At 41.3% G+C, this 27,678-nt stretch overlaps 2 protein-coding genes across 3 annotated transcripts; one reads left to right on the top strand and one right to left on the bottom strand.

Moving 5' to 3' along the window:
* Positions 1-64: 64 nt before the first annotated feature.
* On the bottom strand, positions 65-23,420 carry MMUT (methylmalonyl-CoA mutase). 2 transcript variants are annotated; one of them, XM_040552386.1, is made up of 15 exons: positions 23,364-23,420; positions 21,907-22,036; positions 20,341-20,464; positions 18,155-18,574; positions 15,653-16,020; positions 14,816-14,973; positions 13,210-13,381; positions 12,797-13,045; positions 11,626-11,737; positions 10,233-10,348; positions 9,729-9,844; positions 4,464-4,595; positions 2,085-2,232; positions 1,806-1,973; positions 65-507 (listed from the first exon to the last, which is right to left on the bottom strand). In XM_040552386.1, the coding sequence occupies exons 2-15, from the start codon at positions 21,976-21,978 to the stop codon at positions 379-381; spliced, it is 2,484 nt and encodes an 827-aa protein (XP_040408320.1). In that variant the 5' UTR covers positions 21,979-22,036; positions 23,364-23,420; the 3' UTR covers positions 65-378. The 2 variants fall into 2 exon arrangements, with proteins under 2 accessions (XP_040408320.1, XP_040408319.1); XM_040552385.1 differs by lacking the exons at positions 20,341-20,464; positions 21,907-22,036; positions 23,364-23,420 and adding an exon at positions 20,208-20,331.
* On the top strand, positions 22,878-26,883 carry CENPQ (centromere protein Q). The gene is made up of 7 exons (XM_040550797.1): positions 22,878-22,892; positions 23,363-23,420; positions 23,796-23,910; positions 25,400-25,529; positions 25,939-26,058; positions 26,242-26,319; positions 26,755-26,883. The coding sequence occupies exons 1-7, from the start codon at positions 22,878-22,880 to the stop codon at positions 26,881-26,883; spliced, it is 645 nt and encodes a 214-aa protein (XP_040406731.1).
* Positions 26,884-27,678: the final 795 nt, after the last annotated feature.

Here is a 27,678-nt window from a genome sequence, read left to right as displayed (position 1 = left end):
GCCAAATGCCTGAGTCTAAAAATTCAAAAGAAGTTATCTGCATGCAAGAGACCAACCAAAGAGCTAGAACATGTATTTTATTTGTCAGTATATCTGGGAAAAATAAAAAGAAAAGAAAAACAAAACAAAAAAAAACGCACCCACTGAACTTCATTAATTCTTTGAATTTGTAGTTCTAGAGATAAAATTATCTTGTGCGTAAATATATAAATAACCCTCAAACAGAACAAGCAGAGAATTTACAACTTTCTTAGAAAGCACAAAACACCAGGCCAGAGGGCAGTGGAACCAAAGGTATGTGTCTGGCCATCCCTTGCTGATGATTACATTCTGTAAGTGATTAATATAAGGCCGGCTGAGTTGTGTTAGGTTTCAGCATTACACGGACTGCTGCCTCTTCTCCAGGCACTTCTCAATATCATCCAACACTTGGACGGCTGCTTTTGGAATGCGAGTCCCCGGACCAAACACGTTGGTAACGCCAGCTTCGTACAGGAAGTCATAATCCTGTCCAGAAAGAAATGCAAGATCCATAATTAACACTGAAACAGAAAATTGATTTTTACAGTTGCTGTGTGCTCTGTCCTGCATGCTGGGCCTGAGAAAACACACGCATCAACTCCCAGAGAAAGGCAGCACAGCATCACGGGAAACGGCAAAAAAAATGGTTGGAGGAATAAAGAAATACTAAAAAACATTCACAGGAAAGGTCTTTTGTTTACTATCAGACTAATGTCAGATGCTTGAAAATATTCAGAAGTCACCTGGATGTGACCCAGAATAACCTAATCTAAATTTGATCTAACTTCTGATTTTGAAAATGCTGCTTTGAACTGCTAGTGGTCTTCTGCAGTCAAAGGAACTCTGATTTTATGATTGTCCTGAAATTCAAAAAAAAAAACAAAAACAAAGCAGTTATATACTCTCTCTTACTTCTCTACAGGATATACTACACCTTTTCCAACCAAAGGCTAGTAGCATCCTATTGAGAGATACTGGACAGAACACAGTTTATTGCTTAGAAAAATACTATGAGTTTTGTTTGTTCACTTTAAAAGTTTGTTCTTCCTGATCACTTACCTGATTGGCTGGAGAAAGAAGTCTGGGAGAAGGGAATAACAAAAGATTTGTATGCAAATACAAAAGATGACAAATACAAAAGACAGAAGATGGCTCTAAAGGTGGCACAACCAGGCACATTGTGGATGAGCTACTGGAAATTTCAGGAGAAAGGCACAGATCTGACTGCAAGGGAATCCAAACAACTGTTCAACAGTTTAGGAAAAATAGTTAAGGAGAGGGAATGAGAGGCAACACTAATCCTGACAACAGGGAAACTGAAGAGAGGCTAAAGAGAGACTAAGATGTGTAGCCTACAGACGCTGGGCCCAGCCACTTGTCTTAGTTGCTAGCTGTGCCTCTTCAGAACTGTTACTGGTAGCCATAAATTCTCTTCAGACAGGAGCTAGCCTTCACCAATATTATGCAAGATACTGGTAATCAAAAACAACAGAGCATAAAGAACACCTCCCTGAGGCTAGTCTTTTCATAACACAACTTAATATTCCATCCAATAAACAACGCAAGTTAAACCAGGACACGGTGTGCAGAAAAGCAGACCGAGGAGACCTGACAGCACTCTGCGACCACCCTGCAGATCTGCGCTGAGCCTGGCGATTGTGCACGGCAGCCTTCAGCACAGTAAATCCCCTCTGACATTGAGAGAATATAAGAAATAGCTAAAAACAGCTCAGACTGAATTAAAGCGGTCTCCTATTCTTGATGGAAATAACGTTGACACATACCTGAGGTGGGATGACACCTCCGCATATGACAAGAATGTCTGGCCGGCCGAGGGCGTCCAGTTCTTTGATGAGCTCAGGCACAAGAGTTTTATGACCTGCTGCAAGTGTGCTCACACCGACACAGTGCACGTCCGCATCGACTGCCTGCTGGGCCACTTCTCGAGGTGTCTGTACAGAAATAGGATTACATGACAATAGTCCCAGCCTGATTTTTCAGCAAGCATTAGGGAGGAAAAAAAAATAATCACACTATTTGAAACGCTGCTCAATCAGTCATACCTGGAAGAGAGGACCTATGTCCACGTCAAAGCCAATGTCTGCAAATCCTGTAGCAATAACTTTAGCTCCTCTGTCATGGCCATCTTGACCCATCTTTGCAACCAGTATACGAGGCCTGCGCCCTTCACGATCCATGAACTTGTTAACTCTGATTGAAAACATGTATCGTATCATTGTAGATCACTGGGATTCATTAAAGCATTTCCACAAATTAAAAATAAATAAATAATTCATAGGCTGCAACTGTAGCATAATTTCTTTATATCATACCAAAGGATCTTCCAACTCATGGTTTGCTTATGTAGTCTGCACACTATTTTAATATTCATGTTATGCGATTAATAACCAATTTCTTGTACTTACCATCCTGAACAATAAAACATTCTTTTTTGAAGAAAACCGCTCTACTACTCTGCTGCTTTGCAATGGAAAAAATCACTGCATTCTCTGAGGATTTAATGAGCTGACTTACAACTAACTTAAACACAATTCTTAGATTTTAAGAATAATTACGACCAATTATTTCAAACGTATGCATGGCACACAGGCTTGAGTTGGGTCTTAGTCACAAACAAAGGCACAAAACAACAGGGCACAAAACTGTGCAGAAGAGGATTACCACGTTCCCCTTCCTGTGTGCTCCCTTCTGGTGGCAGTTCAGATTTCTGTTGAATTAAAGTGACCGTGTAATCACAGGCTCAGAGATTAATCTTTCACCTCGCTTCTCATTATCCGTGTACTGTCACGATCTGTCCTTGAGTGGGATGTTAAGACAACTGTTTTTTAGAAATATTACTAACATGAGTTTGTTCATATTGTACTGTTCTGAGCATTCTGTCAAGGATGGAGTTGTACGAACTTGGTGTGCCTGACATAGCTGCGTTAATCACTGTAGGAATCCATTGGTTTAGTTTGGGGAAAAGAATGACTCAAGAGAAAGCATTTATCAGCATGGATTTAAACAGCCTCAGGAGATGATGCCAGGACAACATGTATTATGTAAGAATAATTAAAAACAAACAAACAAACAAAAAAACCCAACACTGACATCTTAAAAAGGAATTAAAGCAAGGTGACTGGGGGGAAGCAGCCTGACAAAGCTTCTGTTTGACAACCTATAGGAGGAGTTGGGCCTGCCTTCTCTATTCCTAAGGACTGTTAAGAGTATCACTGAAGTAGGTATCCGAATTGATTTGTAATGTCTTAAAATCCTTCTCTATTGTTTTTTATTCCCATATTCTTGTTTTCTTATTTACCCACCCACATGCTCCCTTCCAACAAAACCAGCTCTTACGTGCTCCAGAGCCTGCCCTACTAATACCACCTGAGGCACTGCAACCCAGGGCTTGAGTTAAGAGTGGGGCAAGAGTGAAAACCCGCTTTTGAAGGCCTGTGCAAATGTGACATGTAGCGAAGTTTCATTAGCATGTGCACAACCGGTTCATATGACCTCTGACATACAGGCAGATATATAAAAAGGGAGCTGGATCTTTATTCTCAAGTCATCAGTTCTGCTTCATATAAAAGCATAATTACAAACACTTAAATTCAGACTAAACATTTGAAATAAGAAAAGATGGCGCCATCTCCCAGCACAGCTACCTTCAAATCAGGCTAAACATTACCACTGCGAAGCCATCAAGAAATTCCCTTTTAAGAGATTCTTTAAGATAAGCCCCAACACAGCAGGGACTTGTAAGCATTGATCCATGTTACACTGCCGCCCACTATAGCAATTCAGTCTCTTCACCCAAGAAAGAGGACAGCACTAAAGGCAGAAGCTGCCAAAAGGCACAAATAGTTGGTGTTTTCACACATACTGCCATCCTCTGATGTTTTCTCCCTAGCGACATGAGTAAGTAACAACCATAGGCTGAAAGCTGTGCGTGGATATCCAGACATAATTTAGCTCTACGGTGTTAGAAACAGTAAGAAAGAAGGTGCAGGAACAATTTATGGCCTGCCCCAAACCAGGTTTTGCAAATATGAATTGCTGGAAATATTTGTAGTGAGTATTATTACACGGTTTCAAACAAATCAGTCCAATGTATTGAGATCTCATGCAGTGTTTCTCAGATTCTTAATCCCACGGCTGCCTATTTGAACAAAATCCTCAAAGTATAGAGTCAGCTCCGTGGATTTTGTTTACAAGCACATAGAATTAAATTAAGTTTTAACTCTTCTCTTATTGCACTTATTTCTTCTCATCCTGATTACTTGCTTACAGGCGTGAGAAGGCCTGTGCAGGCGGTTGTTTTGTTTTGGGGAATGTAACTCAGGATTTGGGGAATGCTTTTTTAGGGCACAGTGAGTAGCAGCACATACACCTCATGGATTAAACGCGAGGCTACGCGAGGCTTCCTGGGAAGCTATTCTCACCTATTGATGGCATGAAGAATTTCATCACTCTCTCCAAACTCCTGGCGGTAAGCTCCGCTCACCATTCGATCACTGGCTTTATGCTCTCCAAACACCTTCTTCATCGCATCTGTTATTTCTCCAACGGTGCACCTAAGACAAGGAGTATTAATACTATCAGGAGGCTTCTATGAGAATAGAATACAGAAATCACTGGCAGTGGCTCAACTATTTGCCTTGCTGCTGGAGCAAATTCAATTACACTCATTTCCCCTGTGGTCCTACAACTCTGAACATCTGACTCATCCACTAATAGAACATGCGAGAGTATTTTTAAGAAAGCATGGTTTTGCTGATGTGAGAAGTGACTTTATATATGACAAGGCAACTGGGACTGTTGCACAGCAAAATATTTCAGCAAATCGAATTTTCTCAACTGGGAATTTTTTAATGCTCAGATTGCATGATCATGCGCTTGGACTCAAACTCAGAAATATAAATCAAGAGAATAAAAAAAGAAGAAAATACCCCAAAGCAGACTGCAACCTAACTTGTTTACTGGAATTTGTTTGTATTGACCTTACTGCCTATATTTTAAGTACTTACTGTTCTTCTTCTGACATAGCTCTTTTATCCATTGAGATGCAGAGGAAGCTAGGAAAATCCATTTACATGCAAATTACAAGCTCTGTTTGCTACTGGAGACACTGTACGTGTTAGAAATAAACCATTTTACCGCTGTAGCATAATTGGCAGAAGCAAACCAGGTTTTGCTGCCTTCTCGTATAAACAGAAGAAATAACAGTTTCTGTTCCAAAGCATTTAAAATCTTGTGCTTAATGGATTCTACCTTTCTGTGTAAAATCTATCATGCGGACTTGAACCAAAAAGACAATGCTGTGATCCAATAACAAAAGAGCCCCCACCTAAATACTAAGAAAAGGAATCTACTTGGAAGGGAAAAACAACTTATCTGTGGAGAAAGAGCAGTTCACCTAGTAGTCCCTTCACACCAAGCTTCTTCTGGTATGAAATTAACTGAGATTTAGTACTGTATAATGATTTTATGGTATGCCACTAAGCGCCGGATGAGATGTCACACCAATATATTCAGCAAAAATATTTTAGCTTATATTTGGATAGAAAATGATTAAAGAATTTGTACCAAGTACAAGTACGACTTGCTGCAAACTTTGTCAAAGTGAAAGGAAGACAAATAGCACCCTTACAAAACACTTTGAAAGTAAGCTTACAGATACAGAGACCAAACCCTATCCATTTGGCTACTGCTAAACACTTTTCAAACCCCTGAAATTCACATTTTTTCCCTGTCATATTACATTTAACTATAAGCTACTCTTAAATGAAATTCGTTTAAGCATCCCCCAAATCTTTTAATACAAAATGCTCAAAGGACATTTGTACAAGATGCAACTTCTGGCCAACAGAATTGTACTCAGGTTTCCTTCTGCTGTTTGCATTTCCAGTAGGTACTACCTGACTCCTACCCTGCTCAATCTGCCACACTTCCAATATAACAGATGGATTTCTGCTGTATTAACAGAATGATTCAGTACATTTCAGTGAGGTGTTTTACTTTCCGCGACTGCCCAGCTGTTTTGCTTTTTTACTTATGTGTTGTATACTCAAACTTAACCATAGTTAACATGAGCCAGCAATGCACTCTTGCAGCCTAGAAAGCCAACCATACCTGGGTTGCATCAAAAGCAGCGTGGCCAGAAGGCTACGGGAAGAGAAGGTGTTGGTGCCCCATCCCTTGAAGTGCTCAAGACCAGGCTGGATGGGGCTTTGAGCAACCTGGTCTAGTGGGAGGTGTCCCTGCCCATGGCAGCAGGGTTGAAATAAAACAATCTTTAAGGTCCCTTCCAACCCAAACCACTCCGCGATTCTATGATTCTATAATCTCTAACTAAACTAATATAAAACTGCAGAAATTCTATCTTGAACATATAGGTGAGATCTGCAATGCGCATGCCTGAAGGTGGCCTCTTATTTCTATGTATCACTACTTGGTTGGCCTGCTTTGTCTAGAAGAGAGCATCGTGCTGGAACACACTTTTTTTTACTCATTAACACATGCTTGATCATTTTCTGTCATCTTCCCTCCCCATGACCTTCTGGAATTGTATTTTGAAAGTTCTCTGCTTTTATCCATTTTCTTCCTCAGCACAGTAAGGAGTTTATATCTGGATTCAAGAGGTTCTTAGCTGACAAAAGCAACCAATGCAAAGTAACATCAAATTAATATTATCTGGAAGACTGTGTGTGAATGGGACTTCGACTGATACTATCTTCAAATTTATGAATTAGTAATTCTTTAATAAGCACTAAGTGTAAGGCAACCTGTCCATGATAGCAGCAGAACCCACTGACATCACTATGTGATATTCTTCATTTTTACAGGGTGTGGAATCTCAGACAGCTTAGGAAGCGTTACCTAAATAACAGCAGTTTTCAGATTTTATTCGCTGATACTGTTCTTTGTTTTTCAGGACATCTACATAATCATATTAATACTACTGTTGTCTGATAGTACTAAAAAAAATAATTGAAAAGCAGGCTAACGTGTTAGATTAAGTGACTTCCCCAAGGTTGAACAGTGAGTTTGCAGCAGACTGACAGATAGTATCTAGAAATACTGACTCTCTCTCAGAGTGCCAGACGTCACAGATTGCAGCTTGACATAGACACATCCCATGCATAAACATTGTCAACTTCCTCCTGTGTAAACACTGTCCATGGCTGAACGTGTGCCTTCTCTTCTGGAAAAAAATCTAAATTTCAATACATCTTTCACCCCCTCTTCTTTTGCAAAAGCAGTGTATAAGCACAACTTCAGTTTTAAATTGAAGTGCAGCACATGTAAGTATACTTGTACAGTGCTCTTCTGTTCTTGCCATGCAGAAGAGTGAATAAAAATTTCATGTAACAGGTGAAAAAGAAAGGGTCTGGACTACCAGCTTTATTGAAGTATAATCTGGTGGCTGGGATTAAGTTAACTGTGTACTGCACAAAAAAACGAAATACATTTCTTTCTTCTGTAAATGCTGCTTCTAAAATCCCTTTAGGGTACTTCAGAAATTCTGTCCTAAGTCCCTGAAACCCTTAAAATTCACAGTAATTCACAGTTCCTAAATAATAATAGCTTTGCTTTTAAACTACTCGAGTGTTGTCCTACTATTTTCCAACAAATATTAAAAAAATAAAAATCTTTCCTTAGTTCTTAGCCCTGCTGCATCAGAGGGTGCCATCTATGTATGCACAGTGGGACAGCTGTCAGCTGCCAGCAATACAGCCTCTCTTCTTAACATGATTAAAATCATATTTCTAATGACAATATTTTTCTTTAATCAGCTAATCATAACATTAGACAAGTTCTTTACAATCTGGATAAACAAAACACTTCCCATTTCTGTTTACCTTTACAGCAATATTTTGTTCTAGATATGACTGTTATCATCTCAGTATTGTAAAACTTAATTACTGCAATTCTTATTATTAATTTATAGTTATTTCTATGCACGCTGATAAAACCCTACTAAACTATTATGCAAACCTGAGAGAACAGAAGTCACTGTGCCTTTATTTTATAAATTTGTGTTTCCTTCATATGACTGTCACTCAGTTGTCTTGTGTGGAACAACATTTCGTTCACACCTTTGTTTTGATGGATAACAGGTAGTTTACAACCTAATCTATGGTTTTAAGTCAATCTGTCATTTTGAAATAAAGACCAAAAATTAACTATAAAATCTGTTTTATTAGCCCGTAGCCCTTAAAAGATGTCTGGTGGCAAGGGCAGTGTGTTTCTACATAAACTGCTGTCTGTGTCCTATGAATTTCTGTACTTCAGCTGCAGAGGATTGCTGCACAAATATCAGAAAGTCAATGACCATAATGTGTCTGTTAAGACTGTCACCTTCAGTCCGTTCAATCTCACATTACTGCCACCCCCTCTGTGCATTTCACAAGCAATGAGAGGTAGCGGTGTGCAATCAGGTGACAAAGCACTATGAGGACACAGACTGGGTAGACCAAGCAGCAGCATTACATGCACTTCATGCCTTTGTCCATCTTTGTCTACTACTTGTCAAGGATGAATGTGCTCACCTGAAAATCTTTTCCCATGTTGCCCTTAATAGAAGGGCTCCTTGTAGATGTTCATAGGGCTCACAACTCTCTTTATCAGACACCATGACAGCTTCATTCTATGGTCACATCTTGTATTTGGATTACTTAGTTTCAGGGCAGAGATGTTTTATTTTGTTTGCAACTTATAAAGTGGAGCTGCAGCCCATGAAGGCCTTTAAAAATAATAAAAGCAAAGTCCCTAAGGAGAGAAACTAGCAGTTAATTGGTCAATTTTGGTAGAGAAGTCACGAATCCTTGGTAAATCCAACACGACCCTTCAGTAACCCCTACAATACACAGACAAGCACAGGTAGACATGCTGCTAGCAGCATCGTGACAAACTCTCCATGGGACAAAATGTATTCAAAGTATGGCTGTTAGTGTTCCAGGAAAATGAATGAAGAAATTTGAGAAGTTACGGTAAAAAACAGGAGCGCATAACAATAAGGAGTGGATTTGGCTTGTTAATTTCTGGGGCGTTTAGTTAATTAAAGAACAGGTAGATAAGGCATATTCTAGGCACTGATGCTTACTTTGATGTAGGAATGAGAAGAGTCTTAAAAGCACCTTAGGTGAAAAAAGTACACGTTCCCACTGGACTCTAAAAGACGTCCCGCTGCTTTACTTAAGAGCATCTTTTACATCTTTGCCTGACTAAGGAAACTTATTTCTCAATCAAAAAATGTTTTCACACCAAGCTCTGGTGCAAGGAAGGATGAAGCAACAGACTATATTAAGACTGCGCATATCCATTTTCACATCTCAGACACTTCTCAAGCTCCTTGACCTATGAAACTGCAGGGTGCCTGAGAATCCTAGTTACATGATGAACCTGCTAGGAGTCTGAGCCTTAAACAACACAAGGTGCGTGAACAACATCATTTCAGATGAGATGTTTTGTATCCCCATTGTTCTTTACCAGAAATTAAAGCATAACTGTAACAGAGTGTAAAATGTAGTCGTCTATCTTACAAGTTCAAACTGTAGCCATTATTTATTTCCATCTCTGAAGAAAAAAAACAGAACATCTCGAGAAACCAACTTTGCTGACACCGTAGTCAAGAAGAGTTGAAAGATGAAAACAATCAATCAGTTTTTACACAGCAGTTGGATATTCACCCTCATCCTCAGTACCTTGAACGTGCTGCTTCCACTGCAAGAGCCAGTAAATTGCCTTCACCTGTAGCTGCACACTGTGTTAGAGCAGCAAGACATCGCTGGGCTGCTGCTGGATCTCTACTAGCTTTCACCTAAAGTGCAGAAGAAAAATATTCAGTCTGAGTAAGAAACGTTACGTGTTTTTGAAGCAAAACTGCATAGCTATTTTCTACCTTAGTTTTAGAAAATGTCTATTTCTCAATTTTGAAAGGTTATTTATATACTCATGAGATTATCTAAAGACAGGGATTAAAACCCAATGAACAGAACATTTTTGTTTGAATTTTAATGCTTTGTTTCTTGGGGTTTTCCAGCAGTCTGCACTGAATTTAATGAACAGAAATCCAGCTTCTCCACTAAACACCACTGTGTCCTCAGAAATTTGAGGGTCATGTTTTCCGGAAGCCACCTTCCTGTAACATTTACTCAGGTTCTATCTGCAATTGTAATAACTCTAATATTTAAGAAGGTAGTTCCCACCTTATTAATCTTCTCGATCTGCTTGCTACGGACTGAAGTATTATCAATAGCCAGAACTTCAACTGTCTCCTCTTTTTCTAGCTGATGCTTGTTTACTCCAACAATTACTTCAGACCCTGTTTGCAGTGGAAACACCGGAAACTTAGAATACGTTTGCAAACTACTATGAAAGGACACCATAATTATACGACAAGAAAATTCTGAGCAATATAATGCAGTGCTTTACTTTATAACTATATACACTTCAAATACTTAAATGATAAGAAGGACTTAAGTCTATTTTCGGTGTTTTATGATAAGAGATGGTTAAATGTATGAACAGTCAGTGAATAGTGGGCAGGTAAAAGATTTGAAATAGAATATTTATCTTACAAACTCACTTAGTAGTGACTCACTAATATTTATCAGCTATTTTTTTCTTTTTAAGATTATGTAACTGAATTTTACAGAATTAAGCAAAGATACTGGTCTTCTACACTGCTCTGCATTTACTTTTCTTATTTTAGCAGACAAATAAGAAAGTGAAGTTCCGACTTAAAATTACTCCATGTGAATAAAAATTAAATTATTATGTTCAAAAACTGGATTTTAGTTTTCAGCCAGTATGGACTTAACTATCATTTTATTTGCAGTGTTTGATAACATTACTACACTCTCACTCTTCAAAGCAATAAAACCTGCTTCAAATGTATCCTCCAAAACAAACACCACCACCAAAAATACTTAAGTGTATATAAATTATTTCATGTTCCAGTTAAGCCCAGTTTCTGTTACTGGACTGTTACCAGAATGCAGACTACAAAAAGAGGTAATAAGCACACGTATATTTTTATTACACATATAAAAATGTAAATTTGTACATATTTATACATATACACACCTCCACATATACTTATTATATGTGCATATTTATAATCGCAAACAAAGAACCTTCCTCTAATACAAGATGACTGGGTTTTTCCAGTCTTCAGGAGACACGGGCACTTCTCAAACAAAACGAGAGATTTGGCCAGATTTGGTCAATGTTGCCACCTGCTGGAGATCACAGTTTTAAGTACAGGAGCCATAGTTCAAAAATGCTATGCCAAAAATTAAGTAATTAGATATGATAGGCTCAAGATACTCCATTAAAATAGTGTTTATAGGGCTTTGTCTAGTCTGGTCTTCAATACGTCAAGTAAGACTGTTTTTATATTGATACTAGTTTCATACATACTGATATATCCAGAAGCTTTCACTGATGTTCAATTAAAAACTTACCATTTTATCACTCGCAATCTGCTATTCCTAAACTAAGGAAAAAACAAATGAAAGCAAATACATGTAAAAAAAAAACTTTATAAAAAGGTATTCTACTGGGAGTTTCCCCTTCTTTCATCACCCTGCTCCCTACCAGAGTCAATCCTGGCTTGTCTTCGGGCTGCACACTCTTCAATACGAAGTTTGGGAATTCCCTCAGCAACAGCTTTGGCCATTCCACCCATTTCTTCGATCTCCTCAATGAGCTGAGAAATGCAGAGGATTGAGAAAATAATAAAGGGAAAACTAAAGTATTAGTAAGGTTCTCAAAATGAGCTTTGCACTTACACTACCATCCAAATTCTCGCAACACTTAAATATACAGTCTTGTACTCCTAAAAGTGTTTCCTCTCTCTGCATCTCAGGCTACGGGTTTTGGTATACCAGGTCCTTTTCTGCAGATCTGCTTTCCAGCTGGCTGCCCCCAGCATATCCTGGTGCCTGGAGTTGTTCCTTCCCAGGTGCAGGACTCCTTCTTGAACTTGATGAGATTCTTGCCAGCCCGCCCCTCCAGCCTGTTCAGGTCCCTCTGGATGGCAGCACAGCTGCCTCTGGTGAGGCAGCCACTCCCGCCCACTTTCATGTCATCCCTGAATTGTCTGAGGGTGTGCTCTACCCCCTCATCCAGATCATTAATGTAGATAGACAGGACTGTCAATTATTGATCCCTGGGGTGCCCCACCTGTTACTGGCCTCCAACTAGACTTCGTACCGCTGTCCACTACCCTCTGGGTCTGCCTGTTCCATCAGTTTTCAACCCACTTCAGTCTGCTCATCTAGCCCATACTTCAACAGGTTCTCAATGAGGCTCTAATGGGGGACAGCATCAAAGGCCTTTATAGTTTCGCTATAAAACTTCACTTGCAATAACCCCTGGTTTTAAAGTTTCAAGCAGACAACCACAGGCATGAGTAGGCATGTACCTAGGTAGGATGGTTTGACTCCTTCCACTTTTGAACCCCCATTTTTTTTCCTTACATATGAAACAGAGATCCTGTAAAATCAGGAGTCTTCAGACTTGATAAATTTATTTTTTATTCTACACTGGGCTATTTTCTTTCTGAAGGTAGTCTGCCAAAAGACTGAAGTTTCTCTCTAAACACTGTGTTTTTATAAAGTTCACTTACTAAAAAAATCACTGAAGCATAAGTGTAAGAATTCCCCTTTAAGAAGCTACCAACATATCAAACAGTACCTTAAAACATCTCTTAAAACTCCTATACCTAAAATTTTTCCACAAAACATAAAAGGTCACGCAAACTAACCTTCAAAGCAGCTTCGTAGACATCATCGGTGAGGCACTCCATGAGGTAAGATCCCCCCCAAGGGTCTGCCACTTTAGGAATCCCTGACTCCTCCTGTATTATGATCTGCGTATTCCGAGCAATGCGAGCACTCTTCACCGTGGGCAAACCCAAAGCTTCATCAAAGGAATTTGTATGCAAGGACTGTGTACCCCCGAACACTGCAGCCATTGCTTCAATGGTAGTACGAATAACGTTGTTAAAGGGATCCTGGAAGGAAAAGAAAAGCTCTGAAGGATAAAGCTTCTGCTGCAGGACTGAGGCATATCAGTCACGCATATACTACCACAAAGAAAATAAATTAATTAATTAAACGAAGGCGCAGAAGTTAAACGTATTTTAATAAGGAAACAGATGAGGGTCCCATTTCTAACCTGCTCAGTGAGTGACCAGCCTGAAGTCTGACAATGAGCTCTCAGCAGAAGAGATTTGGGATCCTTGGGTTTAAACATTTTCTCTACCAAGTGAGCCCACAGCCGCCTCCCAGCTCGTAGCTTAGCTATTTCCATATAGAAATTCATGCCAATTCCCCAGAAGAAGGAGAGTCTGTAATAAGAGAGTACGAACAGGATAAAACTTTAATCTAAAAACCTCTGTTTTAGTAAAGGACAAGTCCTACAGCAAGGTCTCTGATTAATTTAATTTTACAGATATAACCTCAACATGAGACGTTGGGAATGTTTCTGGACACTGATGCCACCTGCTACAGAATGACACACATCTATGCCAATAAACTGTCCTGCTTAGCCTGGAGAAGAGAAGACTGAGACAGGATCTTATCGATTTATACAAATATCTTAAGGGAAGGTGTCAAGAGGATGGGGCCAGACTCTTTCCAGTGGTGCCCAGAGGCAGGGCAAGAGGCAACAGGCAGTGCCTCTTGCCAGTGCCACTGGTTGCTGGAACTGCTAAAATGCCCCCAGGGATTGTTTGGGGGATCCCTAGGCGAAGCGGTGCTCCAGTAGGTCATCAATACAGACAACGCTGTTCTAGTTTCCAGGAATTCTCCTGGACACAATCTTCTTGTGTAGCTATCACTCACAAACTACTTTAAACGAGAAGTCATTACAGATCATAAGCAAGCTTTCACCCTTCCGACAATTTTAATCCAAATTCAACATCAGTTCAATTCTGGATAGCATATCAGGGAACACGCCAACTGATCTACCTTTTTGTTTATAACTTCTAAGATTTATAAAAGTAAATATGCTTAGTAAAAGCCCATAAAACTCATTATACTAAAAATGCACTGAATTAGCTACTGGAACAATTTGCCAAAGGCTCTTACAGTCTCTGTCACCAGAAAGTCTGACAATAATGCTGGATCTTTTTCTAAATGATCCACTTTAGTTTTGTCACAAATCTTGGAAAGAGGGGTTAATTCAACTCTCTCCAACAGTTTGACTGTGCAACAGGCTGCAGGAACCACATCTGTTTCTCAGACTCGCTGTGTATTTACGTAACGTGTAAATCAGAAAAGACTAGACACTGAAACTGTGATTCTGCTCAGTTTGGAAGTAATTAAACAATGATACAATATTCTAGTGAAAATGAAACAACACTTTTAGGAAGCATGCAATTGTAAATTCCTTGAAATACCTTAACTTTTGCTTTGCTAAGCATGTATTTTTTCAAATATTTCAAAGTAATGCTAGATAACAAAAGACTCAATAACATTGCAAGAGCTTGTGATACATTCTGCAGTCCTAAAGCTACAACTGTATCGGCAATGCTTGGGCTTCTGAATGAATTTTATTCAGTTTGTTAGCACAGATGTAGTATGTGGACTGTCATGGACCAGATACGTTTTTTTTTTTGTTTTGTCTTGTTTTTTGCAAAGTTTAAATGGTAGCAAAATGTATTTGCAATAACAGCGCTGCCAATATTGACTGAGAACATAGAAATACTGAAGAACATTTAACGTTAAAGTAGGGGTTTTACCAAAAATGAGTTTTGTACTTGTAAGTTTGTTTAGCTCACCTTGGTGCGAATTCATCAATGGTGAGGCCAGCTTTAAGTCCAGTTCTGCAGTACTCCAAGCCATCTGCTATAGTATAAGCTAATTCCAGAATGGCATCCGCTCCTGCCTCTTGCATGTGGTATCCACTGATTGAAATGGAATTAAATTTTGGCATATACTGCAAAAATAAAAGACAACAGCGTATGAAAGCAGAAGGGAGGGGAGAATCAGATAATTGTGCTGTCAACATCCAGAAATAATCCATTATTTGTAGATTGCAAATACAGCACACTAAATGGTGTTTGCAGATGTTTATTTCACATGCTTTTACCTTTTTTCATTATTGTGTTTAAGCTATCATTCATCATGATCATTCTTTCTCAAGGTGTTCCACTCTTCAGTGAAAATGCAACTAAGAAAACAATTTGTAGTACTGAACTTTGGTACTTCAGGACTTTACTCTTTTCATTACCTTCTTCTCATGCTTCATTTCACAGCTGAAGTCCTTCAAGATTTCTTACCTCCTTGCTCCTGCTTACAGCTGCATAATGCTTCTTAACTACGTGGCTTCTCATTCTCTACGCAACCAACAGCCTCTCTACTCCTTGTCTCTATGATTCTTGCCATGCTTTCAGACTTAGTCTTAATCTGGTTTTGATTTAGACTTACTTAATCCTAAAATTTACGCTGTAAGTGATTTGGGACCTTCACTTGTCTTAAGTTGTACTCCTGTCTGCTTCCACAACCGCATCCTTCTTCTCTACAACAGGCCTTCCTGTCTTCTGTGTTGTTCTGCACAGTTCCTCGTACGTAGGTAACGAGGTATAATAAAGTAAATGCACTTGACCAATGACTACCTTTGAGGTGTACTGGAAGATGTCCGCAATAATCCGCATGGATGGTTCTGGAGGGAAGATGTACGTATTCCGGACCATGAACTCCTTCAGTATGTCATTCTGGATTGTCCCTGTCAGCTTGGCCTGAGGCACTCCCTGCTCCTCTCCAGTCACAATGAACGTCGCCAACACAGGAATGACTGCTCCATTCATTGTCATAGAAACGGACATTTTCTCTAAAGGAATTCCATCAAAAAGGATTTTGGTGTCTTCCACTGTATCTATGGCAACTCCGGCCATTCCAACATCCCCTCGAACTCGTGGATTATCTGAATCATAACCACGGTGGGTAGCTAAGTCGAAAGCAACAGACAATCCCTGTTGGCCAGCTAAATGAGGCAAGAAAAAAAAAAACACAGAAAAAGTTGTTCAAAAGTTGAATTAGAACTGAATCTAATTTTATTAATTGTATTTTACACCATCCAGCTTTGTACAATAAACCCATTTTTGATGTTCAATACTGCTCCCTGCTGAAACTTGTACAAGGTCATATAATCTATGGTAAATTTAAACTTTCAATGAAAAAGCCTTTAACTGACGAAAAAAGTATTGTAGTCCTTCCAGCTCAGCCACGTAATCAACTCGGTGTGCTTAACGAACTACTGAGTAACATTTTATCCACAAATTAGAAATGTGCATATACATTTAGCATCAGGGCTTACACTCAGAAATATTACTTAGTGTAGCTGGAAAAAAAAAGTGTGATAAACCACATCCCATTAACTTCTTATCACAAATCAAACACATGCATGCTGATTGTTTCCATGGCTCTTTCGACATATGCTGATTACTCCTGATGAGAAGTGATGCATTACTAAATCTGCAGCAAGAGAAAATTATTTATATGAAGAAGAGAACTGGACTGTTAGAGCTCTTTGACAAACGTGTTGCTGCAACCTGAAAGCAGTACTTGGGGCTACAAATCCCACACATTCATCCTCTGATCAGCATCGCTGCTCCTGAACTAACTGTATCTAACTGTATCTAACCAGCTGATCTCTGCAAATCAGCTTATCATCAGAACTCTTAATGGTCAGATCCCAGCCACCACTGTTCATCCAAAAAACTAGGTGTTAGCTCTGAAGCACAGTGACAAAAACTTTAATTTGTCCAGCTCACTGTTGAGACAAGCAAACCAAATTTCACCTGTTGTGAGAACTGATGATTAATTATATTTCAGCACCGCTCCAATTAAAGAGTGATTTAAATCGATTAAAAATGCTTTACAAAAACCTAGGTTGGATTCAGAATCAATGCTAAAAAATCCGATATTAATACAACTATTAACACAAGAATAGAGGTAAATTTACAGTATCACAACTTCAAAACTCAGATGACAATGAAAAACTCAGGCAGCAAGCATTCTTGAGGAACAAATTGAGCAGTGCTACTAGCTGGCCCAAGCCTTAAAGCTCCTGCTTCCCCAGCGACTTTCAGCAGTAAGGCAGAGTATATTCACAACAGTCTCTTTCAAAATGTTTGTTTGCAAACCTCTAATACCCTGTATTTGTGTTTCCTTAATTCCCTGAGACCTTTACGAATGCAAAGATTCAATACTTGCAAGAATACTGCAGCAGCTAGTACTGCTTCATATTAGCTAACCAAAATAAGGCAAAAGGTAAAAATTCCCCCCCAAGATCACCCCTCCAACCTTCAACAGTGACATTTTGCATAAGAAGGACTGTAAAGTGGGACGTAAAAGCATCACAGACATATTACTTGGAATGCAAATGTCAGTGGTCTGTTCTTTTGGCTGGTAAGGTTGTAACTAGCTTCAAAAAGAAGCATAGCTGGTGTAAAACAGATGTGTCAGTCTAACAAGATTAACTTTTCAGTAGAGCTTTTGCAATACTCAGAAGTACATTACGATGACACTCCTGCTATTACTTAAACGAATTGCTGCAAATCACAATACTCTACAGAAATATTGGGGAAACTGCTCTCAGATAATGAAAATACCAATACTTTTGGAAGCTGGCTTTACTAGTATACCAGGAATGCCACTGTTCATATGTATTTGCATGAGTTCATTAAAAGCTTACAAAATGAGATGGAAACCCAAAATGTCAGAATGCATTAATCCCAGAAATAACTGACAAATTTCAGCAGATTTGTTCCCTACAGTATTTTATTATGGTCAAAAAATGAGAGCAAAGTGCTCCATGATCTCTACCGTTTGGACCTTGGGATGCAGCCAAATGCTGTCTCTGCCAGCGTCAATGCAGAAGAACTAAAGATAGCATTTAACACATTCATCTTTCCATCTCAGTAGTAAAACGAAGCAAGGAGAGTTTCAGAAATGATCCAATTTACAGCTACTAAAGAAATACAGTGCCACTGGGAAGAGCCTATGAGAAATCAAACCCCACCAGGCTGCACAATCACATTTTCCATATAACTTGACACGTGACTGGTTCCCGTTGCTTTGCATGGCAGAGTGGCCTCCCACAGGAGCTCTCTTACCTTTAATATTGTCCTTGTAGAACTTGTTGCTCTCCTCCACTGTACTGAAGCCAGCATACTGGCGGATGGTCCACGGCCTGTATGTGTACATGGTGGGGTACGGCCCTCGTGTGAAAGGTTTCACCCCCGGCAGCTCCTCCGGGAGATCTTTCGTGTCCCTCTTGGAGTACAAGGGCTTGATGTCGATCCCCTCTGGGGTGTGCCAGATTAAATCCTTCGGGTTCTTGCCTTTCAGCTGCTTCTCAGCAAGGGCAGCCCACTCGGGGTGCAGCGGCTGCCTGTGCAGCGACCGCCATGCGAGCCTGCAGGCTGGAAGCTGCGCCGGGCAAATGCAGCGGCAGTGCCGCAGGCGCAGGAAAGCATCCTTGGCTCTCAGCATCTTTGCCCCAGTGGTTGGCCAGCACGGTGCAAGCTGAAGGGCTTAAAAAGAAATATTTTACATTACCATATAGATCTGAGATAGGAGAGGTCAGCTTGAAAGTTTAAGCAGTTTGTTAAAGCCAAAACAATTACTCAGGAGAAAAGAGAAACGTATTCACTTGCTGATTTGACAGACGCCCTCTCCCCTTGTCTTTCAACCAGACAATGCATAAAAGTTCATGAAAAAGCCTACATTTTTCTCTGGTAAGGGAAGATATTCCAACTCCTCTACACCACACATGAATTGTGCACCTTATTTCAGTCCCTAAGCAGCACCACCATTAATCAGTCAGTGAAAGACAGTGCAGTGCACAAACACAGAGTGCCTACCTGCCTCCTCGCCTTCCTACCACCTCTCTCTGATCTACAAATTCCTTTGGGTCAAAGAGGAACCCCCAACATCAAATAGGAACTCTGACGTGAGGGCGCCGTCAGCAAATTGCTGACATTTCAGAGGGTTTCAAAAAGGTGGTTTGGGCTGGATGAAAATCAGGGCTATGCTGGGAAAGAAACAAAGCGATAAAACCTGGTGTGCGAGAACACAGGAATAACAGAAGTTGCAGAGCTCACCCCATCGTGTGTGACACTGAGATGGGGGATAAACTCCCCCAAACTGTAAGATTCTCTGCTTCTGCCCTATGTCCCCCATCCCTACACTTTTCAAACCAAGCCAAAATCTCCACAGCGTGGCTCCAGGGCCCAGCCACCTCCTCTCTGCCTCATCACAGCCCCTGGAAACCCTTTTCACACAGAATCACAGAATGGTTGAGGTTGGAAGGGACCTCTGAAGACCATCTAGTCCAACCCCCCTGCTCAAGCAGGGTCACCTACAGCATGTTACACAGGATCATGTCCAGGTGGGTTTTGAATATCTCCAGAGAAGGAAACCACACAGCCTGTCTGGGCAGCTTGTCCCAGTGCTCTGTCACCCGAACCGTAAAATTCTTCCTCCTATGGTGATGAAACCTCCTGTGGTTCAGTTTATACCCATTACCCCCAGTCCCACCACTGGCCACCACTGCAAAGAGTTTGTCCCCATCCTCTTTACATGGTCCCCTCAGGTATTTGTAGTGGTTAGTAAGATCCCCTCTACAACTTTTCCCCTTATGCTTTTATGAGAAAGTCACGGTAAAACTGGAAAGCATCCCCCTCCCTGTTACGGTGCAGCAACATGCTCCTCACACATTTTTGGATGCTATACACAGCACGCCTATAACCTGGCGTGCACAAGGGGCACTGGACAAGCCTCAGCTCCCTGCAGAGAGCCTGAGGGCAACCTCTGCGAGCTGCACTTCTGCACAGGTCGTGCCACAGCCCTCCTGAAAAGCAAGCACGCAGCACCCCGACCCGCTCCAGCTCGGAGGGAGGCGGCGGACACCTGAATGCCTCGTACGGCCCAGTTCAGTCCCACTCGGCCCTGTTCAGGCCCACTCGGTCCCGTTTGGCCCCACTCAGCCCCGCTGGGCCCCGTTCGGCCCCACTCAGCCCTCACAGCCCCCCCCCCCCCCCCCCCCCCCCCCAGCCCTCCTCAGCCCTCCCAGGCAGCACCGAGCACCCCCGGCCCGCCCCCTCACACCCCCTCGGTGCCCAGTAGGGACCGGAGGACCACCACGAGGCCTCCCCGGGCACTCACGGCGCAGTTCGGTGCGGGACGGGGCAGCGGGAGAGGCGGGACGAGCCCCGGGGCGATGCAGACCCCCTCCGTCCCCTCAGGGCCCCTCAGGACCCCGGCCGGTACCCACGCGCACACTGCGCATGCGCCTCACCTCCCCCTTCCCCTCCTCTCTTCGCTATGCGCATGCGCCCGGTTGCGCGGGTAAAACGGGTCGGTAACGGCTCGGCGCTGGGACGCGGAGCCGGTGGGAGCTGTGAGGAGGCAGCGGTAGCGGGGTGAGTCTGTGCGCCGGGAGTTGTTGTGGGGGTTGCCGCTGTGTTAGCCGCTAGGAGCGGTGGGTTGGGGGAATGCGGAGTTGGTTGTAAGGACTACAGCTCCCGGTAGGCTTTTCGCTCGGAGCGCCTGTTGCGCTGTTGGGGTTCGCAGCGTTGCATGCTGGGAGTTGTAGTGCGCGCGCCGCGGGCGGAGAGTCGCTGTCATGATGGTCCTGTGTCGTGATGCCCGGTGGGGGGGGTCGCCACGGGGAGCGGATCCCGCGAGCACGGTCTCCGCGGCACTCCTTGGGAGGTGAAATCGGATGAACTGCGGGAGGGGTGGCGGTATGGGGCCGGTTCTGGGCTCCTGCCTGTATCCCAGCACCCCCGCGTGAGGAATCACAGAGCCGTTAGGGTTGGAAAGGACCTCCAGGATCATCTGGTCCAACCATCCCCCTACCACCAATGTCACCCACTGAACCATGTCCTTAAGCACCACGTCCAACCTCTCCTTGAACACCCCCAGGGACGATGACTCCACCACCTCCCTGGGCAACCCGTCCCAATGCCTGACTGCTCTTTCTGAGAAGAAATGTCTCCTCATTTCTAACCTGAACCTCCCCTGGCACAACTTCAAGCCACTCCCTCTAGTCCTATCTCTAGTTACCTGTGAGAAGAGGCCAACCCCCAGCTCCCCACAGCTTCCTTTCAGGCAGTTGCAGAGAGCAATAAGGTCTCCCCTGAGCCTCCTCTTCTCCAGACCAAACACCCCCACTTCCCTCAGCTGCTCCTCACAGGACTTGTGTTCTGGGCCCTTCACCAGCTTCGTAGCCCTGCTCTGGGCACGCTCCAGACCCTTGATGTCCTTCTTGTACTGAGGGGCCCAAAACTGAACACAGCACTTGAGGGAGGGTGTAGGAGTTGGAAGAGAACTGTTGGTAATTGCCACAGCTGGAGGAACTTGTCTCACCAAGAGGAATTAGCTACATCTGAGATGTTTTGCAAGGCTTGTGGGATGTGCAGCTTCCTTTTCCTCCATCTCTGTAATAAATAAGCCAAGAAATTAAAGGCTTAAAATTGCAGCAAGGGATGTTATCGTAGACAGTAGGATAAAAAAGTTCTAATGGATTATCTCTACCAGGCTACCTTATAAAGATAAGGAATTTCTATGGCTGAAGGCCTTTATGTGCAGACCACATTGTTCCCACTGCAGTTATTGTGTTGCACTGCTGATCTTTGGCATGCTGGCTTTTACATCTACAAAAATTTGTAGATCACACAAAGCCTTGTCTAAAAGGCAGATGGGGATGCTTTTGTAATGGTCCTGCACTTAGACAAGTATGCCAAGCTTCAGGCCCGCGTACTGTGGCATTTCTTTCCTTTTGCTTGTTAACGTGCAGTTTGTATCAGATGGATTATAATTGCTGGATTCTTTGTTTCCTCCTTTGCCATTTGGTTTACAGACAATGAAACACCACCGTACATATTCCAGTAAAATGGGGGAGACAGATAATGAGGGAACAGCAAGAAAACATACCAGCAAAAAAAAGGGAACGGATGGAGAAAGAAGAAAACAAGCTCAAAAAAGAAAGGTAATCATTATTTTGGGTCAAATAAGTTAAAAAAAATAACCGAAGAAAGAAAGATGGATATTTGCCCACTTTTCTGGCAGACTTCACGGATTTCATACCTTTCATTAAAGGTAGTCCTCTTGAGGAAATGTCCAGTGTGGACAGTTCCTTTGAGACTGTTGTGGTTTAACCTTCGTAGGCAGCTCAGCCACACACAGCTGCTTGCTCATTCCCCCCCAGTGGGATGGGGATGATATAAAGGTAAAAGCGAGAAAACTTGTGAGTTGAGATAAATATAGGGTAAAAGGTGAAGCAAAAGCTAAACACCCAAACAAAGCAAAATAAGGGATTCCCTCACAGCTTCCCACTGGCCAGCAGATGTTTAGCTGTTTCCAGGACAGCTCCATCATGTGCAAGAGTTTCTTGGGAAGACAAATGCCATACCCTCAAACATCCCATCTTTCCCCCAGCTATTATTGCTGAGCACAGTGTCATGTGGTATGGAGTACCTGTTTGGTCAGTTGGAGTCAGTTGTCCCGGCTGTGTCCCCTCCCAGCTTCTTGCGTACTCCCAGCCTTGCTGGCAGGGCAGTATGAGAAGCAGAAAAGGTCTTGGTGCTGTGTAAGCAGTCTTCAACAACAGCTAAAATCCCATGTTATCCGCAATGTCTCGGTCACAAATTTAAAATATGGCACTACGCAAGCTGCTGGGAAGAAAACTAACACAAAAAAACTAACTAACACGCAAAGAAAAACCACAGGCAAAGCCATAATACAGCCCCCCCGCCTTAACTAGGAATCCTGGAAACCAGGGAGCAGGTGTGTGCTACTGTGTGTTTGGTCAACAGAGGGAAGTGTTGCTGGATGATTAACAAGAAGGTGAGCTGGCTGTGGTTTTGAAGACCTGCATAGAGTCTCCTTGAACAGAGTGGTGAAATCTAAGTTCCTTTGGCTCATGTGACGTTTATTCAGTCCTGGAAAATATTCTCTCCATATCTCAGGATTGGCCTGAGCAGCTTACTGTTGGAAAGAGTTTGCTTAACAGCTTACCTTATGAGCAGTGTGAGCTCAGTGCTGGTTAGGCAAACATCTTGTGTATTTCTTATTTCATGGCCCATTCTTGGAATGGGAGGAACTAAGAAGAATGAATCGCTTTCCTTAACCTGCTTGAGATAAATTACAGTGTCACAGTTCAGAAAGCCTTTTCTCTAGTCAGTAATAATAGAAGAATGTCAAGCATTGAAGTGCTTTCGCGTGCTTTTTATGGCAGGTTAATCGTAGTAAATAAATGGTTGCACAGCAGAGAATGTCTCAAAATTGCAACATTTGTAGTAAATCTTTCTTTTCAGGGAGTCACTCAGACAGTCAAAAGGAAAAATAAGGAAGATGAGGATTATTCCCCTGCAGGTAAGATTGTATTCTTTCCTTATTTTTATCTCTCACAAATAAAGTGCTAGCAGTAACTGCTGTGAATTCACACAAGTGGGAGAATCAACACAGCAGGGGCCTTGTCTTGTTTGTATCTCCAGCAGTTTTGGAAAAGTATCTGGTTAGAATGGAATCTGCTGCTGTAGGAAAGAACCTCTTGTATTTCGTGCTTGTTAAAGAACTTGTCACTTGCAAACAAAAAACACCATGTAATATGGATTGATTTGACCTGATATTTTTGTGAGATGGAAAAATCCAAACCATTGCATCTTCAACTACTGCATGACTGAGTTATGAAAAAGATGCTTATCCAGGTTCAACAAATCATATCTTTTCCTTTCTTTGTGTTATCAGGTGAAAGAGGTTATTCAAAAAAAGTGAAACTAACCAGTGCTAAAACAGAATCTTGGCAGACTCTCTCAGAGAGCAGCAGGAAGTTTCTGGAAACTGTAATGGACTCGGGAATACTGTAAGTGCCAAATATCCTGGTGATTCTTTTCTTTATTCCCCAGGGAATAAAGTAAAAATCATGACATTGCCCAAGTCAGAAAAGCTGACTCGGTGCTCGAGGCACAGTCTCACCAGTGCTGAGCATAGAGGAGCAATCGCTTCCTGCACTATTTCTGATGCAGGTCAGGATGCCATTCTGGGCACGCTGCTGGCTCATGTTCAGCTGGCTGTTGACCAGCACCCACAAGTCCTTTTCTTTTGAAGAATGTATGATATAACTTTGTGTGAAGCTGGAAACTTTCATCTAGAGAAGTTCTGACCATGTTTACTTGACTTGAGGTCTTTTGTGCTTGCAGGCTTTCTGATTAAAAAAAAACTTTGCCTTTATTTTCTTTCCAGATCTATTTTGTGCCAACAAAGTGGGGGAAAAGGAGACGTTCAGAAACACCTAAACCTCTTGAAAGAGAGGTAAGAAATTATAATTTTGAGAGAAAAAGGGAACTTGGTTTACCCAGTTGTTCTGTACCATAGTTGCAGGATTGCTCCTGGGAGCATCACAGTTAGGAAAACTTGGAAGGGAGAGTGGATGCAAAATCAAGGAGGGAGATATTTTGACAGCGGACAAGCAAGTGTTGTTGAAAGTATCCAGACCCATTTTAGCTACTTCTACAGAAGTAGCAGGACTAAGCAGGTATTCTTAACAGCTCTTTTAATAAGCTTTGCACTTATTTAGTAGGGTTTATGTTTGTCGGCAGCTATTTATTTTGTTATCATTTTATGATAGAGGCAGGAGCAGTGAGCTAAGGTTTTTTTTTTTTTTAATTTCTAATTCGTTTTGTGACTGTTAAAGTTAATTCAAAGAGAAGTCAAAGGAAAAAAAAATTGCTAGGGCATAACTTGGAGTCTTTTTATGTCATTATGGGAACAATTGTTTGTGGCTGAGAATTTGTGTTCGTATGGGTTGGTATACCCCTTATCAACATTGGGCCTAAACCTGTATGTTGCTTTCTTTGGTCTTCCAGTATGTGAACACGAGCAGCTAGTTTCTCATAACTTGTTTTCTTTTTTGTGCTTCATTTGTGATGTGTCAGGTCTGATTTCTGAGTTGCCAAACTCCTCCTGCACCTCCATATCAAATCTGTGTAAACTGTGACAGTTTGATGTATATAACAAGAAGATACTTGGACTTTAGCAAAGTATTTGATATTGTTTCCTACAGAAAACAACTGACAGGCCTGTAATTCCCTGGATCCTTCTTCTTGCACTTTTTGTAGATGAGCATCACACTTGCTAACCTTTGGTTAGTGAATTTTGGAATTCCAGTTTGGAAAAGAATCTGGGACAGCTTTTCTTCCTGTCTTGATACTTTTATTTCGCTGACAGCAATTGGGCTAAACTGAGTTTAGTTTCTCCCCAGAGAATTCATTACTAATTTTTTTTGTGTTCTTCTTTTTTTTTTTTCAAAGAACTCCAAACAAGTAGTCATGCTTCCTTTCTGTTTTATAAAGGATGCTGGGACTTTTCAAGACCTTAAAGGTGCCTCCAGGGAAGCTGGGTGACCTGAAGAATGTCCTGAGCCTTCACTTGGCAGAGAAACAAATGCTTGAGACAAACGAAAAGACTTTGATACAACTGCAGGTATGAAAGACATGGAAAGGAAGAAAATAGGTTTTGTGATGCTGCTCCTCAGTGCATTGTAACTTTTTATTAGAAGGACTGCTGGCTATGCCTGTGCTTCTGTGGAAGAGTAGTCCAGTGTTCACCATCACCCACTTTAGTGACAGTATTTTTTTTTTCTTTTTCTTTTTTTCAGTGACTTGGCTGATGCTTTGGAGGAGAGACACTAAGCTCTCAATGCTTTCTAAAGTACTATCAGGAGGTGGAACAGATGTTAATTCTTTAAGTTAATTTCTTGTATTTCTTATGTGTTTTTTTTTCCTTTCTTCATGGCTGTTTGTGTAGGGATCTTTATGCTGTATATTAAGCACAAAAGACTCACCACTTCTAAAGCAGATTTTGTTCTGTTTTTGTTTATATTTTATCTTAGGAAGAAATAACTGAAGCCGAGCAATCAGCAGAACACATGGAAGAAACTATAATGAGACTGCAGAACAAAATCCAGGCGCTCAAGAAACAGTTAGAGGAAGATGAAAAAAAGGCCCAGAAGGTATTGGCAACAGGTCTTGCTGCCTTCCTCTAAGGAGAAGGTGTTTCAAGAGCTAGCACACGCGAGTTGTTTCTGCAGAGTGTTGTATAAAGGACTCATCTGCCTTTGAGAATGTGTCTTTTCATTTTTTCAACTTCAGTTGCAAAATTTAAAAGTTCAGGTTTATTTATTTCTTCCTTCTAGGTGTTCCAGGAAGGTGGCACTGGGGCACTCCACCTTCCAGAACTCCCCAAGCGCAGTTTACAGGCACCCACTTTGCAGGTGAGCATGGAATATATTTTCGGAGGCAGCTTGAGTATGAGAAGGAAGGCAACAGAAAGTGCTTTTATTACTTAAACGGTGCCAGAGAGGGCAATTTATCTGAAAGTTTTTCCTTTTTCTTTCTCTTCATTCAGGGCTATATAATAAGCTTGTGCTTTAAAAACGGAACAAAACCCTTGAAAACATGCCACTTAAAGGAACACTTGTCTTTTCTTATGAGCCCTGTGGTTCTAAAGAGTATGTAATCATTTCTGAAGTATACCTCTGTGTAACTCTGATGGAAGGAAGTCTGTTTCATTGTGTGCCTTTGAATCTTTTATTTTTAGCTGAATCTAAATACAGGTAGTCTGCATGAATGTCTGATGGAGTGAAACTTCTGTTGGATTCAATATAATAGTTTTTTTAATTTGTTATCTATTATGATTTTTTATTTAGGAAGAAGTTTTGAAGATAAAAAATCAGAAGGGTCTTTTAAAGGATATGAATACTATTCAGCAGTCAGCTGATATGAAGAACATGTTAACCCTCATTGAAAAGATATATGAGAAGGTGGACTTCCTTTGAGAGACCAAAATATATGGAGTCTCCTTTGAAGCAAGATGATGTATGCCAGTGCACTCACTCTATGTTAATGTAGAGCAGTGGGATGCTGATCACAGAAATGGCGCTTTGTTCCTAATGGCTTTAGTGTTTTGACTGCTGAATATAAATCTGTATCTGCATTCTGGGACTCTAATAATATAAGTGATCAATAATCAATACTGATCAAGAAACTTTATTTTTTTGACCTGTGATGGCTTCTAACGTTGATATATACTGTGTTAGGAGAAGGGAGGGAGGTGGAATTTGTGTTTATTTTGGTATTTTTATATAGTAAGGTAACCCATTTTATTTTGACTTTTATATTGCATCTGTAAATTGGTGAAAGCAGTACCTCTTAAACTAACATTTATTTTGGAGTTAAATCCTCTTTAAACCTGAAGCATGTAATAAAAATATGTTTATCTAGTGCTCAGTTGCAAATCTCCTTTTCAACTCTCTTCAATAAAAAAAAAAAAGAAATGCAGGAGATTTGTATAATTTTTATCAACTCTCCAGGAATTGTTTTATTTTTACATTTTCATATTCAGTGCTTCTCAAAAAAGACATTCAAATGTTGTTTATCCGGACGAATGAAGAAAGTGGATAAGAACATTATAGAGCAAAGTTCTAATCTCAAAGTTGAGAACTCGCCTCATATTTCATTAGTTGCAGGCTATTCTACAGCTTTAGACAAAGAAAATGCAGTCAAAAGATCTTTTTCCCTGGGTACTTTCATCTCCCGTATTTTTTTCCAAGGTAGAGTTTCTCCCTTAAACA

The sequence above is a fragment of the Cygnus olor genome, chromosome 3 (genome assembly GCF_009769625.2).
Source record: "Cygnus olor isolate bCygOlo1 chromosome 3, bCygOlo1.pri.v2, whole genome shotgun sequence".
NCBI lineage: Eukaryota > Metazoa > Chordata > Aves > Anseriformes > Anatidae > Cygnus > Cygnus olor.
This window is presented reverse-complemented; position numbering and strand designations above follow the sequence as displayed.

Excerpts from the sequence above, each read along its gene's own strand:
- MMUT (XM_040552386.1), bottom strand. The coding sequence starts at position 21,978 with ATGTTTTCTTGCTGTTCCCTCATTATCTGTCTCCCCCATTTTACTGGA. Across the intron at positions 13,382-14,815 it reads ATTGATGAATTCGCACCAAG|ACTCTCCTTCTTCTGGGGAA; the intron begins GTGAGCTAAACA and ends CTCTTATTACAG. Across the intron at positions 9,845-10,232 it reads AGATCGAGAAGATTAATAAG|GTGAAAGCTAGTAGAGATCC; the intron begins GTGGGAACTACC and ends TCTGCACTTTAG.
- CENPQ (XM_040550797.1), top strand. Across the intron at positions 23,911-25,399 it reads GTAATGGACTCGGGAATACT|GATGCTGGGACTTTTCAAGA; the intron begins GTAAGTGCCAAA and ends TGTTTTATAAAG. Across the intron at positions 26,320-26,754 it reads TACAGGCACCCACTTTGCAG|GAAGAAGTTTTGAAGATAAA; the intron begins GTGAGCATGGAA and ends TTTTTTATTTAG.